Genomic DNA, 15364 nt, shown 5'->3' with positions numbered 1-15364 from the left:
GGGAGGAATTGGTTGTAGGAAATTATCTTATGTAAAATGTCCAAGAAAATAAATCAAGTGGAGACATGAATAAAGTGTTATGGGAAGACAAAAAAGATACCACAAGGATTTATGTTTTGAGCAGAAGAAACAGAAAGGTCAAAAGCCTCAGGCAATTCATATTTAATGTAGATGACAGATACTGAAAATAAACACAAATTATTTTAACCGAATGCAACTCTTTATTTGACTCCCCTTCGAATCCTTAAGACATCAGGCAGTTTCAATTTTTGAATATTTAAGAGAGCATGTTTCAATAAAAATATTTTACAATGAGCAATTTGACTTTAGACTATGTGCCTTCAAACCAATGTAAAATAGCTCCTATGTTCTCTGATTAAAAACTTCCCATCGGTGGGCTGGAGTGATAGCACAGTGGGTAGGGCGTTTGCCTTGCACGGCGGACAACCTGGGTTCAATTCCCAGCATCCCATATGGTCCCCTGAGCACTTCCAGGAGTGATTCCTGAGTGCAACGCCAGGGGTAACCCCTGTGCATCTTCGGGTGTGACCCAAAATGCCAAAAAAAAAAACCCAAAGAAAACAAAAAACTTCCCATCGGTGCAGTAAAGTTCTTCAGGGGATGGAACTGATAGGTATCATGATGAGTAAAGACAGACAAAAGAGGTGGGCAGGTATAGAATGATCGCTCTCATTTGTGATATACAGAAATACAGTAAGGGACTAACAAATGACTAAAGGCAACAGAACCTGAGAGTGAACCTTCAGAAATTCAGGTAGGAGTGACAGAGGCGATTCTAGGACAATGATGCAGAAAAGGGAATTCTAGTGCCAGGGGTTGGGATGGGTAGGTGGGTAGGTGGGATGCTGCTGAAATGTCTTCATGGAATAGTGCTGTAATCATGGAATCTCAATAAAAATTGGAATAAATATTTCCAGGGGCCTAGAAATAGAACATCTGGGCCCAAGAGTATTATTTTACCTTCCAGAAGTATCAAGTGAGAATGTATTTTGGCTGAGACAGTGAAACAGCATTTACCCTTGAAGCTGAGTGTACCAATGGAGTTAGATGGTATTTTTTATTTCATAGACATGAATGTCTATTTTGTCCTTGCTGAGATTGTTCTTTGGTGAAGGTTAATAAATAACCATGTTTTTTACAAGAATTTTTACTTTTGATGGCAAAGCTAGTATGTATAATCACTAAGAGAAATGTTTGCGATACAAAATGACTTTGCAAGAATTATGTAAAAATAGGTGTCTTTTTTCTACCTTAGACTAAAATAGATTATGTAGGTAGTTCTTATTCTCTGCTCTCTATATTCACAAAATTATTCTAATTATTCTGCTCTTTTAGGTTTCTTTTTTCTCTTGTCTATTTTAGCTCATTTCTCTCCTACAATTCCTGTCTTATTTATTTATTTGTTTATTTATTTATTTAGCTTAGAGATGCTCAGGGGTTACTTCTGACTCTGCACCAAAGAATTACTCCTGCTTAGGGGACCATGATGCTTAGGGGATTGAACCTGGTCAGTCATCACTCTCATGTAACGAAGGTTCCCTACCTATTACCCTGTAATTTCTTTCTCATTTAATCCAGTCTCTTCACATACTAATGAGCTGAAAGAAGAGATAAGGATTTTGAGTAATGTAATGTTTGGAATTTTCAGTTAAAGAAAAAGCAAAGTGAAAAACCTTGGTAAAATATATTTTTTTCCCAAGGCCAACTGAATTATAGTAATTATTCCTTTAACTTAAACTTTGCTTTTTGTTATTCTGCAAATAAAACAATCAAATAATGAATATGTGCTTATTGTTTTAAGTCTCCTCTTTAATCTCTTGTTCCTAAACACATCATTTGCTGGAAAGAAATGCTGCAGTCCCCCTAAGTAGCATGTTCTAATAAATAATTACTATTATTATCTAGAAATTTGTCATTATAAATCCTTAATCCTTTTCTTAAAAAAATTAAATGCCAAGAAAGACCTTGTATTCAAGGAACCATATAAATTATTAGAATTAGAATGACAATAGTGAGTGTTTTCAAGCTTTTCAAGATATAAGAAACTCTTGGAAAAGATATATTCCACTTATAAATTTAATCTTTTTAAAATAACTTGTCAATCAATAAAAATAAGCAGCATTATATTCTTTGTCAGCAATAAAAATAAGCAGCATTATATTCTTTGTCAGTACTGGATATTAATTTTTATTATGTATTTAATATCAGAAGAATTAGAGTATTCTGAGTCTATGGTAGAAAAATTAATAAGAATAAAAGCAACTGAAGTTTCAAGATCTATTCCAAGGCTTTACAGCATTTAATAATAACAATAAATCAATGAGAAATTATATCATTTATTTTTTAACAAAACAGAATTGAGAATCAAAGATTAAAGTTAATTTCTCAGGTTTCTGCAGTAACTCATCTCAATTCAGTATTAAGGTCAAAGCCCATCATAGCACTGTAGCACTGTCCTCCCATTGTTCATGGATTTGCTCAAGCGGGCACCAGTAATGTCTCTATTGTGAGACTTGTTGTTACTGTTTTTGACATATTGAATATGCCACGGATAGCTTTCCAGGCTTTGCCATGAGGGCAAAATACTCTCAGTGCTGGTCGGGCCCTCCGAGAGGGGTGGAGGATTCAAACCCAGGTTGGCCGCGTGTAAGGCAAACGCCCTACTCACTGTGCTATTGCACCAGCCCAAAGCCTATCATATTGGTTAAATTGGAGTATATTGGAGACGATACTCCAGTTTACAGCAGTGAGAATTTTATTAAGTTTAAATGATTCTTCATAACATGTGCTAATCAGAAATATGATTACTATAAGTATGAAACAGTCTTTAAAGAACAATTTATATATACATATTTCAGAACTTTTTGCACACAAGAATTTTAGAACACTCTACTAAAGAATAGAACTAACTTTACTTACACCATTTTCCAATTTATACATTATATGCTTATATATATTGGAAAATATATAAGTGGATAAACTCAATATCTGTTAGTAGATATACATTATTGTTCACTAAATGTAGCAGATATATTTAGTAGATATACAAATTATATAGACTAATTATATAATAATAATATATTAATACTTAGTATAAAGTATTAAATTGAATAAATAATACAGTGGCTATATTTAATATATATTACAATTCTAATATATATTAATTATGGGCTGGAGCGATAACACAGTGGGTAGGGCGTTTGCCTTGCATGTAGCCAACATGGCCGACCCAAGTTCTATTCCTCCGCCCCCCTTGGAGAGCCCCGGCAAGCTACCGAGAGTATCTTGCCTGCACGGCAAAGCCTGGCAAGCTACCTGTGGTGTATTTGATATGCCAAACACAGTAACAACGAGTCTCATGATGGAGACATACTGGGCCCGCTTGAGCAAATCGATGAACAATGGGAGGACAGTGACAAGACAGTGACAATATTAATTATAATATATTATATATTAGCATATTAAATATATCTATTATTTTCCAATTTCTATTGATATAATTCTACAAAGAAAATTGAAAACAATAACATTTCTGTTTCTATGTTATTGATTATATATGTGATAGACTGAAAAAATGAGTTATTTAATAATTTTATACATTTCTTTTAAAAAAGTAACTGAGAGGTAAAGAAAATTATTGACATTAAAATTATGCATAGTTTCTGAAATAGAAGTATGAAAGATGCCAAAATATAAGCTTCATTTAAGACATTTATAATTTCTGATAAATCATAAACCGATAAACTCACCAATACAAGTAGGTAAGGAATCATTCCATTGTGCCAATGAATTGGGCACTGTATCACACCTAATTGCTATGGATCCATGAAGAATATATCCTGGATTACATTCAAAAAGAACCAGTGAACCAACTGCAAATTCATTGCCAATCCTTCTTCCAAATCTTGGTTCAGGTACAGAACTGCATTGTGTGGAACTTGTTCTGGGAACAGCTGTGTGTGCAAATAATTGTTGATTTTAATTTCAAGTTTGTGGAAAATTTATATTTCAATATTTTATTATTAAATACATTTCAAAGAAATCATTGTATCATAAATGTAAAAATATTGAATATAATTGTGGAGTTTTAAATTTTATACAAAATAAAGTATAAAATTAATACTGTCATAACATTATTCTTAAATTTAAAAAATAGTTTTTAGCCTTTAAGAATCACTTTTTAAAATATGTATTTTAACAAATAATTAAAGAAATAAAATATGCTGAGTTTGAAGGAACTTTAATTTTTGGCATAATGATTGAAAATACAATATTTTTCATTTTAAGCTGAAATTCTAAGTGTAAAAGAATTGTGCTATAAAGTTTTGTCACATATTTTTCTCAAAATACCTGGCCCTTTAAAACAGTTATAAAAAGAGAGAATACACTATATTTAATTTTATAGCATGTTCACAAATGTAGTTGCTTGAAACAAATTTAGTTATTTGTCAGTGATGTACTAAATTTGCCCAGGCTAAGCATATAGAAGTCAGACAGATCAACAACAATAGAAGCTTTTTTATTTAATAATCATAATATAAAATCTAAAATTGTTCTTATACTTTTAAATATGTCCTTTAATAGTGACTTTTTTGATTTAATAAAATAGAATGATAACAGGATGTTTTTCTCTTTTTAAAACACATACAGATGGGATTAAATAGTTTGAGAACAGTCTAAAAAATGATATGATGAATTCCAGATAGATTAATTCTTATGTGGCCTAAATAAAAGTAATTATTATAGTGCCTTTAAAAATATTAATATCACAAGTTGTGTATAGTGAGAATATTGTTGAATATAAAATGGCATAATATTAAAACCAATATTATTAATGGGGTAAGAGGGTTGGTTTAATAAGGTTATCAATTCATAAATACTTAGACATGTAGTAGAAATAGAGTTTAAGAAACAATTGATAATATTCATTAGAATTTACAAAATAATTTCAAATGATAATTCTAACTAATAATAGTGTGAGAGTTTTTCTATAAAAAGAAAAGAAATCTGTTTAAACTAACTTTAAGTTGCTTAAAAATGAAGAAAGTGTGAATTCTCCTGAGAGAATGAGAAACTAAAACTTTAGGATGGAGAAATGATTGTCTTCCCTGTCTAACCAGATTAACACAAAAATTTGTTCCACTTTAGAATGCTGAGTTATTAGAAAAATAGGACCTGAATAAAGAAGTTTTAGGGAAACTAAAACTAAACTATTGTTTAGAAACAATATGTTGGAAGGAAGAAAAATTATACAAATCATTTGAGAATGGTGATGGAAGTAACAGGTCATTGGATTTGGTCAAAATAATAGTGTTCTATGGGGAAAGGACAGATTAAAATTTTTCGAAAGTAAAAGCGAAAAATAAAATGAACAAACCCACAACTCTTATCTTTCTGAAACAGTGATGAGTGTCTCAACATTCTAACACTCTGAAACATGGCACGAAACTGATATCATTCCTTAATGTGTTTCTGGGCTACAGGGTCACTTACCTTGGTAAACAAAGTGAAATCCCTTAGCTGTTATTGGTCCAACTGAAGTAAATCGAATTGTGATCTGATTACCTGAACTCAGTGGAAGTGATTCTCCTACTCAACAAAACAAACACTAAGATATCATAAATAATTTCATTTAGTAAACCTAACAAATTATACTAATGTCTACTGTCATTTGAAAATGTCAATCTATATTTATATCAAATTACTTTGAAATATCCTACCACTCAAAACATATTCTCCTTGGGTTCAGCTTCTATTGCAACTATTTTCCTGGAAGCCCTTAATTACAATTGGATACATAACACCTCATTCGTGAAAGAATCCTCCAATATTTCATATTACATTAAATAGCACGCGGATTAATATTATATTTACTTGATTACAATCCCCCCAAACAGATGGTTATATATTTTCTCAACCTTTTAAATTACTGTTAGTTGTGCTTTCACTCTTTTTTTTAATATCAGTGACTCTATTTTTAATTTACTTTATTTCTATTCTGGATGACATAAATTTCAACTTTCACTACAATACCAATCAATGTCAGTCTTTAATGAACAACTGATGCATGGCAGTTCTATGAAAGGATACCTGAATGGGATCCTGAGAGGGAAGATAACAGAGAAGATTGCTGAGTTGGCCCATCATACACCTCAACAACATCGTGGAGTGATGTCTGGAAAAATACAAACTGGCCAAACACCACTGATCAACAGGAACCAGGAGGAGCAAACAAATCACCAACCATCCAAAAACGAAAACAAAAATCAAAACAAAAAAATAGAAAGAGGAGGAGAGAGAGAACAAAGTATTACAATATAATAGTTATTTTTTTTTCTACCTTTAAAAGAGGATAGTTGCCAATTGGTTGATATGTCTGACCCAACTATTGCAGGTCATGAAAGTAATGACCACAACCTAAAAAAAAATCATAAAATATTTTTAAAACCCACTATTTTTAAATAGATTAGATGGAGGTAACATTTGTCATCGGAAATAAGAAAATTGTTTTATAATTTTTAAAATAGTCTGACTTAAATTTTTTTCCTATTTGTAGTTTTTTCCTTTGAACTTTGTGACTCTCTTCTCTTTTTCTAATTTTTTCTCCTCTTTTAGTTAATATAAAGTCTACTATTTTATTGCATTTTATGCTTTTCTTTTTTAAAAATAATTTCACTAGAAAAATAGCAAAATACTGCTCAGAAATAGTGTCTAAATCACTCTAAAATTATTTTTAAACATTTATTGCTAATCTATTAAAATAAATATTTAACATTTCTTAACAATTAAAATATCAAATCTCAAAAGTGATCAATATTTTTATATAAAATAATAGCTTGAATCTCTAAGTAAAATTTACAAAGCTCCTTGATTACTACTATATTTTGTTTTTCCCTTAATTTTTGTAAGCTTATTATTCTGTAGAAATTACATGAACTATAATGTTAAAGAATGTCTGCGTATCAACTAGTGTTTCATTGAAAAAAATGTATAGCAAAAATTATCCTTAAATCATCCCATTCAATAAAAAATTACGGGCTGAGTATATCTTTTTTGCAATTTAAAAATGGAAAGACATGTAGCAGTTTGAAGTTCCAAATCACTATACTATAATTAAGCTATACATGGAAAGATTATTTTTAAAGTTACATATTTTCATATTCTATACTTTAAATCAAGGTTATGGTAATTATTTGACTGTCCCTTTGAAGACAGCTAGTTCATTCAGAACATTTTTAATTTTGCATATGAACACAAACATATGACACTGTAAACAAAACTAATTTTATTCTTCAGCTGCTAAATAGCTGGTGATCTCAGTCCAGTTCTCTAAGAGGTAAGAAAAATGAACACAGATACATAACCATTGCCTAAAAAATTCCTGAACACCAAAGTGCTAGTGTTCAGAAATAATCCTCCTTCAAATATTTTCTTGGAGCTATAAAAATAAAATCATATTTTTACCAAATCATAGGTAAAGATTCCTTTATTTTAGTGATTTATAAGTAAAATATTTTCAATGCAGCTTATTTTTAAAATTCCCAAGCTATTTCATAATACTTCAAAAACTTGTGGAAAAAAATTTTGTTTTCTGTTTTTGCATTTGCTTAGATTGGTGTTTGGATGATCTGTTTCCAAATGCATCTTTAAGCAATTCTACTATAATGCTGATGTGCCACTATCTTTCCAGGTGTTACTTGCCAGAAACAAACAGACAAACAAAAATCATACTAGCTTAATCATGGGAACTTTACTAAATCAATTACACTAACAAGGCTGTGACAGATATCTTATTCTTTCTATGTAACTTTTTTGTAAATTATTAAGAAAACATTAAAGCAACATGGGTGAATTCTGCAAAAATAGTATAAAATGTTCAGTTAGGAAACAGAATCAATTAGTAAACAAATCACCACATTTACAAACAACTTCTAAAACAACTGAAATACACATCTAAGAGCTTTTACTGTGACAAAAGAACTTCCCCTTGTTTATCAATTTCTTATTCTCAGTTATAGCTCATCTCCAGAAAACCCAGCACTGGGTTATCTATAAATGGATCTTGCACACTATAAATTCTTGATCTAGCAATTATCACTTCGTATTTGTGATTCAAATGATCAAATAATTGCCCAATATTGTTATCACTTTCCTTTTCATTAAAACTGAAATGAACTTTCTAAGATTAAGGAAGAAGGCCTTATCTCTATTACCTGCCCAACTGTGCTCTCTCTCTCTCTCTCTCTCTCTCTCTCTCTGTCTCTCTCTCTCTCTCTCTCACACACACACACACACACACACAAACACACACAAGCTCTTTTGGATATTACTACTCCTTTGTAGGAAACCTTCTCTTGCCTTTAACCTAGATTAAGAAAACCTTGTTTTTGATACAGACCCCAGATCCCTGGGAGAAAACTGGTCAGTGGAGACTGCAAGGAGTCCTCCTTGACTGACAGTCACCAGTTTTCTCCTTTAACCTAGTGAAATGCCACACCTATAATATTTCTCTATTTTCTATCCATTGTCTCAAGTGATTACGTACACTCATTTAATATTGAACTGTGCTTGCTCACCTCACCCCCCCCAAAAAAATCCATTGTTTCTCATGAAAAATTCCTATGTTAGTACTGACTGTTAGATAAGTTGAACTCTAAATAACACAAAATCACATCTCTAATTCCTCCTTTTGAAACTTGCTTTAGTATTAAACTTCCAGTTGTTCTGTTACTGGCTAGAATATTTTTCAAAAAAAAAAAAACATTTTCTCATCGCCGATAAACTCTTTACTTTCTACTCAGCTATTACTGTTATTTAGGAATTACGTTTACAGAGATTAAATAAAGTAAAGTAAGAAAAATTACTGATTTGTAATTCTATACTGGTGATGAGAACTGAGACTGGTGGGGTTGATGTATGTACTGGTGTGTTAAATCTTGTCTTATTAATCAATCAAGAAAACTGGGACCTAATTCTGTATTAACATGGCCAATGGAAATTTAAAACTATAAACATTGTATTAGTAAACAGTTACTCTGGAAAGATAATCATTATACAAAGACACCAATTGTAAAGTGCATGTTTAACAAGTGTTTTTTTGTGATATGAAGAATCCAGAACACTTTCATAATTCTTCTGTCTTCATATTAATTTCTTCAGTCTTCATATTAACCATTGTCTCACCAAGCTATTATTTTGCATTCCTAAAAGAACCTCCCTTTCCTGGTAAGAGTATCAAGAATGGTAATGGTAACCTTTGTTTGCTTTCACACTCAGCATGTAAATATTTTATTTCTTTTATATGTTCATACAGTAGTAAGCATTTTGCTTTTAAATGGTTCACTGCCAAGTGCACCATTTACATGACTGAGGCTGATTTTAAAAAAGACAAATTCACACGTCATTAAGGTAGACTTCAGATAACTGGATGTTTGTTTTTAAAGTCAAATATTATATATAATATATATATGAATACTATGGCATAATGGACAGATCTGTTCTGCTTCTATTTATAAATTATGTACTTCCTCTTTTCCTTCCTTCTCTATCAACATAAATTATCCATTTACCTACCTAACCATCTAATTACTTTCCCCAACTGATCTATGACCTAACTAGATCTTTTAATTATCCTTTGAATCACTGTAACATCTTGCTAGTTTCCTTATTAGTTAATTAAATATAATATGCTGACATAGTTCTTGGTATTTCAACCTAATTGTTGAAATGCTTGGACCTGATGGTTGGATCACTTTTTCATTTCTAGGACTACAATTAACCCCCCATATCTAGGCTCATTATGCTGTCTGGAGTAATTGCCAAGTCCTCTTTTTTTATTTTTCTTCTTTTCCAACAGAGATGCAAAACTATACACATCTAAGCTCCAAGACCTTTTCTTTTTCTCTGGAGATTTGCATGTAGATAGAAAAGAACTTTGCTCTCAGACAATACACACTAAGATGATTACTTAAGGGAAACATTAAAGGATTTCTCCCTTTCTGTATACATAATCCATATTAAAATTAATGTATCAATTATTTGGCTAAAAATTCTCCTTTTATAATATATAGTTTAAGTTACCATAAAATGGAAAGCAGAAGAGAAGCCTAGTCTGAAAGGAAAATTTTATCAAAATTCCCTAAAAATAATACAGAGAATATATTATTATTCCAGAAACTACTCTGAGCTTCTCAGTTTTTGATATATCTGTTTCTTCTAATAGATTTTGCAAGTTCAACTAACATTTCTTCATTTTATAATATGATGTACCAAGAATAAAGCTAAATAATGAGGTAAAATGTGACTATGACCTGAGAGAGTTGCAGGAGTTACGATCCATCCCTAGCATGTAGCTGGCCCTGTTGACTCCCAGCACAGATAGCACGTGAGCACTGCTGGTTACAACTCTGGAACTTCTGTGGAGACCAGCTATTTCTCAGCATAACAGCACCTCATTTTTAGACACATATCCAAAGTTGGCCTACACTTTCTGGGAGGGTCCCCAGGCTTTTTGATCAACACTTTGGAGATTCCCCTAAGATATGCTGAATATAGAAAGTATCCTATGACTTAGATTCTATTAATTACATCTACAGCTATTGAGGGAGCAATCTACCTTCATTCAACCTATGAAATGTGAGACTAAGCAATTCAACGAATTAAAATCAACAAGAGTACCTCCATCTTTCCTCCATGTACATCACTGCTCAGCTAGTCATCCAATTCATTCTTCAGATACTCTTTTTTTGTTTATTTTGTTTCACTGTGTTTTTTTTGGGGGGGAGGGGTTGGGAATCACACACTGTAATGTTCATAGCTTATTCTGGCTTTGAGTTTAGGAATTACTCCTGGCTAGGGTCAGGGTACCACACAGGGTTCTGGGGATAAAACGTTGATGCATCATGAGCATGGGAATCACCATACCTCTAAACTAGACACTCTTACCCTCAAAGAACCATCGACAAGTAGTCTCTAATGAGTGACTTTCGTAGGGAATTCTATACATAATTTTAAAGAAATATTTAATTTATAATTAAAAAATTACTTGATTGAAATTCATGCCCAATTCAGCTTAATCAATGGCTGAATAAATAGTAGAACTCTATTAAAAAATAAAAAATAAAATAAAAATCACTTGACCTGCTTGATAGTGACATTTAAAAAATAAAATAAAAATCACTTGATCTGCTTGATATTTTAAATACATGAGTGTTGGAGTACAAGGAGCTTAGGTTTACCAGGTTGCACCCATCACAGTGCTCCCGAGTCATTCCCATTACTACGTTTGTCTGTAACTACTTCCTTGTGCTCTTTTCCCCAACCAATTTGTAAGGTCTCATCCTTCTTAGACACTGAAGCTGTACTACAAGATAAAATTGCCTTTCTCCTCTCCGTATGTCTTTTGAATAGTTTACTTTAATGCAATGTCCTTTTTGTATAGATACAAGAAGACAATTAATATTATGCTTTATAACTTAGGATTTAATTGGCCTTGAACATTATTCACTCCTGGGCATCTGCTTTGTCAACTTAAACCTTAGTTGCCCTCACTTCTGAGCACCCCAAGGGCAGGGTCCCGACGTGGAACTGGATGGAACCAGCTCAAGCCGGTAAGTTATGTGCTACCCTGGCATCGCAATGGGCCAGGCCAAGGTGTCACGATTCTTAACTATAGATTAAGAGTTTGATCATAGGCAAATGCTGTCATGATCCAAAAGTAATGACGAGACGAGGACCCTGCTGCTAGGAATAGGAAAGATATCTGGCCTGAGCACTGCAGTCTGAGATCGAGATGGCACTAGGAGAGCAATTCTATAAGCTCAAAGTATTTCTTACTGTGTCCATACAAAATGATTTATATTATGTATGCTTATATGTTGGTCGGACAAGGAGAGGAGAAACACATCCAGGGTAATCTGTTCTAGGGTTCTGCTAAATGAGAATCTGTCCTAGAAGCAGTTTTCCTGAGTGTCCTGACTAGCTTGGATGAGACTGATCCTTTCTCCCCTTCAAACTGCCTTCAGTAAATGATTTCAGTATATTGAGGCAGTTTCCCTTATCTCACAGGAACCTAGCTGGTTTAAGGTATGCAGATCCCAGATGCTAAACTAGGCCTGAGCTTTGAGAAGTAGATGCCTGGCTCCAGGCAGGCTGATCTCTGAGATGTAGACTCCAAGCTCTAGCAGACTGGTCTTTGCGATGCTAATTCAAGTGCTTGTAACTTGTAAAAGGTGAGGCCAGGATTACTGGCCTGCAGATGTAAAGAAAAAATGTGGATGTAAAGAAACACTGTATGGTTTGCTGCCTCAAAGTTCTCTCTGTAACTCCTTTTGATGACATCACTATATTGCGCCCTTTAGAGGTACTATGATCTATATAAGGGAGATTTCAGGGCTCTCTGGGGGGATACGTGCAGCAGAGAACCTGGGAAGATGGGGCTGAGGACAGAAGCTGAGAGAAAAAAGGTGCATGTGCTTGAGAGATCCTGGGACCTCTATGACATACACTTCTTCCATGTAATAAACTGCTGCAACCAGTCTGGCCCCCGTTTCCTTCCTTTGCCTGACCATCGCCATTGACCTCCCTGGAGTGGGGAAACGGCCTGAGACTACCGAACGCGGGCAGCAGGAGAGATAGGCTGCTGCCATCCCCTTTTCCCGTCCTTTTTTGTGTGGTTTACACACATGAGAACTCTAACTTAGGTCATATTGATAAAATATTTATCCGTATAAATGTTGTTATACTTTATCTGTTCCCTTGTGAACAAATAAGTACAGAATAAATCAAATTATTTTGTCTTTAAAGTCTTTCGAGACAGAACAAAATTTACTTATTTTTATGGTACCAATTCATACAAAGAGAAAAGATGCAATCATTGAGGTTTGCACACTACAAGTCTTAATTTAGTTATGTTCTAAAGAGCATTTTTTTCTACACCAACTCCCAAATCATTTCTCCTTTAGTTATACTCATTCAACTTTTGAGGCTTTGTTCATTCTGCTAAATTTAGTCATCCCAAATGTAAGTCAATAAGTGATGACAAGAAAATCCTGCAAAGTCTATGATTAAACTCAGTATAGACCAACAGCCACTCTGAAAGTATAATTGTGGAAAACAATACAGTGAGTGCCTAGCTATAAGACAATGCATTAAATGATCTTGAGTCCATCAGGCAATGCACTTTTTAGTCTATAAATTTAAAAAAGTATTAGTACTCCCCTTTTAATTAAACACTATTCTGGATATTGTAAAATGTGCCACTGATGTCTAAGCAGTTGAAATTTTTGAAAGTTACATTTCATATTTGTGCCATCAAAATAATGAATTAGTACCTAATACTGAGGCTCACTGATTTCATAATTAATTTTGAGGGGATAATAAAACAAACAGACAGGACTTCTGTTATTCACTGATCAGGATTGGGGTTATTGAATTAAAATGAAAATTTAGTTTATGCAAATAAAGAAGGTTTTAAGTTTTATCTTTGTCAATTTTGTTTTTCTTTCAGAAGGAAATAGTTCATAGATTCCTCCAATGGCAAGCTAATATGAGAAGGAAATAAGACAGTCTCATGCTGTGGAAGATGGTGATGCAGGTAAAGTGTCTAAGATTCCATGATAAAGTCAGGTTGGATTCAGTTTACTGTGATGTAACAGAGTTCACATTTGGTGGAAAAAGGCAGATCACTAGATCTCTCTGTAACATGGTACTTTTGTAGGCAGATGGGTGGTGTTTTATCAATGATTTGTGTCAAGATACAAGGTATGGACAAGGCTCATTGCTTCACAATACATTAGATAACAAATGAAAGACAATAAGAATCTAAGGTTGAGCAGATTTTTGATGATATATTCAAATAAGCAATGCATGGGTGTGAAGTACCCTGATATATATTTTTATGAAATTTCAAAAGAGGCCAAATGCAGTATTAAGGATTCAAGATCTGGTATCATTTCATGTTCTGGGATTGAAGTCAGAATGAGCCATACAAGGAAAATTACTTTACTTCTCTCTGTCTTAATGTCCTCATCTGTAAAATAGGAATAAGAAAGGTACTTAAGCTCATAGCACTCATGTCAGTATTATTAATTTTTTTCTTTGAAATATCTTTAATTGGTGCCTCAAAATAATAATTATTGTTACTTATAACTTTGTGACTATATATTGGTACTATTTACATTTGAAAATATGTTGACAGGCAAAATTTAATTAACTACTGATGTGAAATAACATATCTTTTTCTCACGATCTGCTCTCTGTAAAGGGACCAATTAGGCTAGTAGAATATTCGAGGTATTTTAATCAAGCCTCATTTGTCTTTTAATTTTAAAATGATTGAATATTTTTCTAACTATTTTATTTACTCTACTTAGGTTTATTATTTTGCTGTTCTTAGTCTTCTTTGCTTCTCTGCTTGAGTGGTATAGAAACTTAATCACAAAAAATACTTCTAGACAGAATGCAGTCTGGGTAGAAAACAAAAAACTAGAAAAAAGTATAAATACCAATTAAAGCCAGATTTTCAACTTGTCTAATACTCCTTTCCCCTAAAATATACTTTTATTGGGTTGTAGTACTGATGTTGATTATGTCAGACACTTGTTTGCTAATCTGTTAACTTTTTGATATCACTTCTGCTTTTATTAGCTTGTACTTTATTCAAAATCACAGTCCAGCAGCAAGCACATGAGTACAACTTTGTGACCAAGAGAACAGACATCTTACATGAGATTAAAATAAAAATGTTTGTACTTGATTATGCATGCAAACAAAACTTATTGTTGCTGACATAAGTCATCAAAATTGTGGCTAGATTTAGACAAATTTTCCTACAAATTCCATCTTCTATGAATATTTTAAGGCAGGATTTTTTTTATATATAAATGTTCACCATGTGTGCCAAAGGCTTTCTTTTAAAAATAGTAACATATGCAGATCTCTTTATTCATATCAAGCTCTGACTGTGAAACTAATTATTGTGCAACTTGTTCCGAGGTTGAATCTTGGAGTCCCTATGCCACTTGGCTATCTCATGATTTAAAAGATCTTTGTATTTATAGGTGATTGCAAGTTTTCCAATTCAAACTTCAAATTATTAAAAAAAAAAGAGAAAAAAATTTCAATATAAAATTTAGCTCTCAAACCACTGAAAGACAGGTATTTTAAAAATAACTCCCCAGACAAATAAAGGTAAAGGTAACGGTAAAGGCCCTCCCGTTGATCGTCGATTTGCTCGAGTGGGCCCAGTAACGTCTCCATTGGAGACTTCGTTGTTACTGTGTCTGGCATATCGAATACTCTCGGTAGCTTGCCGGGCTCTCTGAGAGGGGCGGAGGAATCGAAC

The 15364-nt window shown here is 32.9% G+C and overlaps 1 protein-coding gene across 2 annotated transcripts in view; it reads right to left on the bottom strand.

Moving 5' to 3' along the window:
- CSMD3 (CUB and Sushi multiple domains 3) overlaps positions 1 to 15364 on the bottom strand; it is a 1250820-nt gene that overhangs the window by 177787 nt on the left and 1057669 nt on the right. Inside the window, exons 33-35 of one of the 2 annotated variants that reach the window (XM_056128239.1) lie at positions 6112 to 6225; positions 5515 to 5610; positions 3771 to 3974 (exon numbers count right to left, since the gene is read on the bottom strand). In XM_056128239.1, the coding sequence (XP_055984214.1) occupies positions 3771 to 3974; positions 5515 to 5610; positions 6112 to 6225 (414 nt within the window). The remainder of the gene's footprint in view (positions 1 to 3770; positions 3975 to 5514; positions 5611 to 6111; positions 6226 to 15364) is intronic. The other variant, XM_056128292.1, reaches the window with a different exon arrangement.

The sequence above is a fragment of the Sorex fumeus genome, unplaced genomic scaffold, assembly GCF_029834395.1.
Source record: "Sorex fumeus unplaced genomic scaffold, SorFum_2.1 ptg000002l, whole genome shotgun sequence".
Lineage (NCBI taxonomy): Eukaryota > Metazoa > Chordata > Mammalia > Eulipotyphla > Soricidae > Sorex > Sorex fumeus.
Note: the sequence above shows the minus strand (reverse complement) of the source record. Positions and strands in the feature narration are given on the sequence as shown.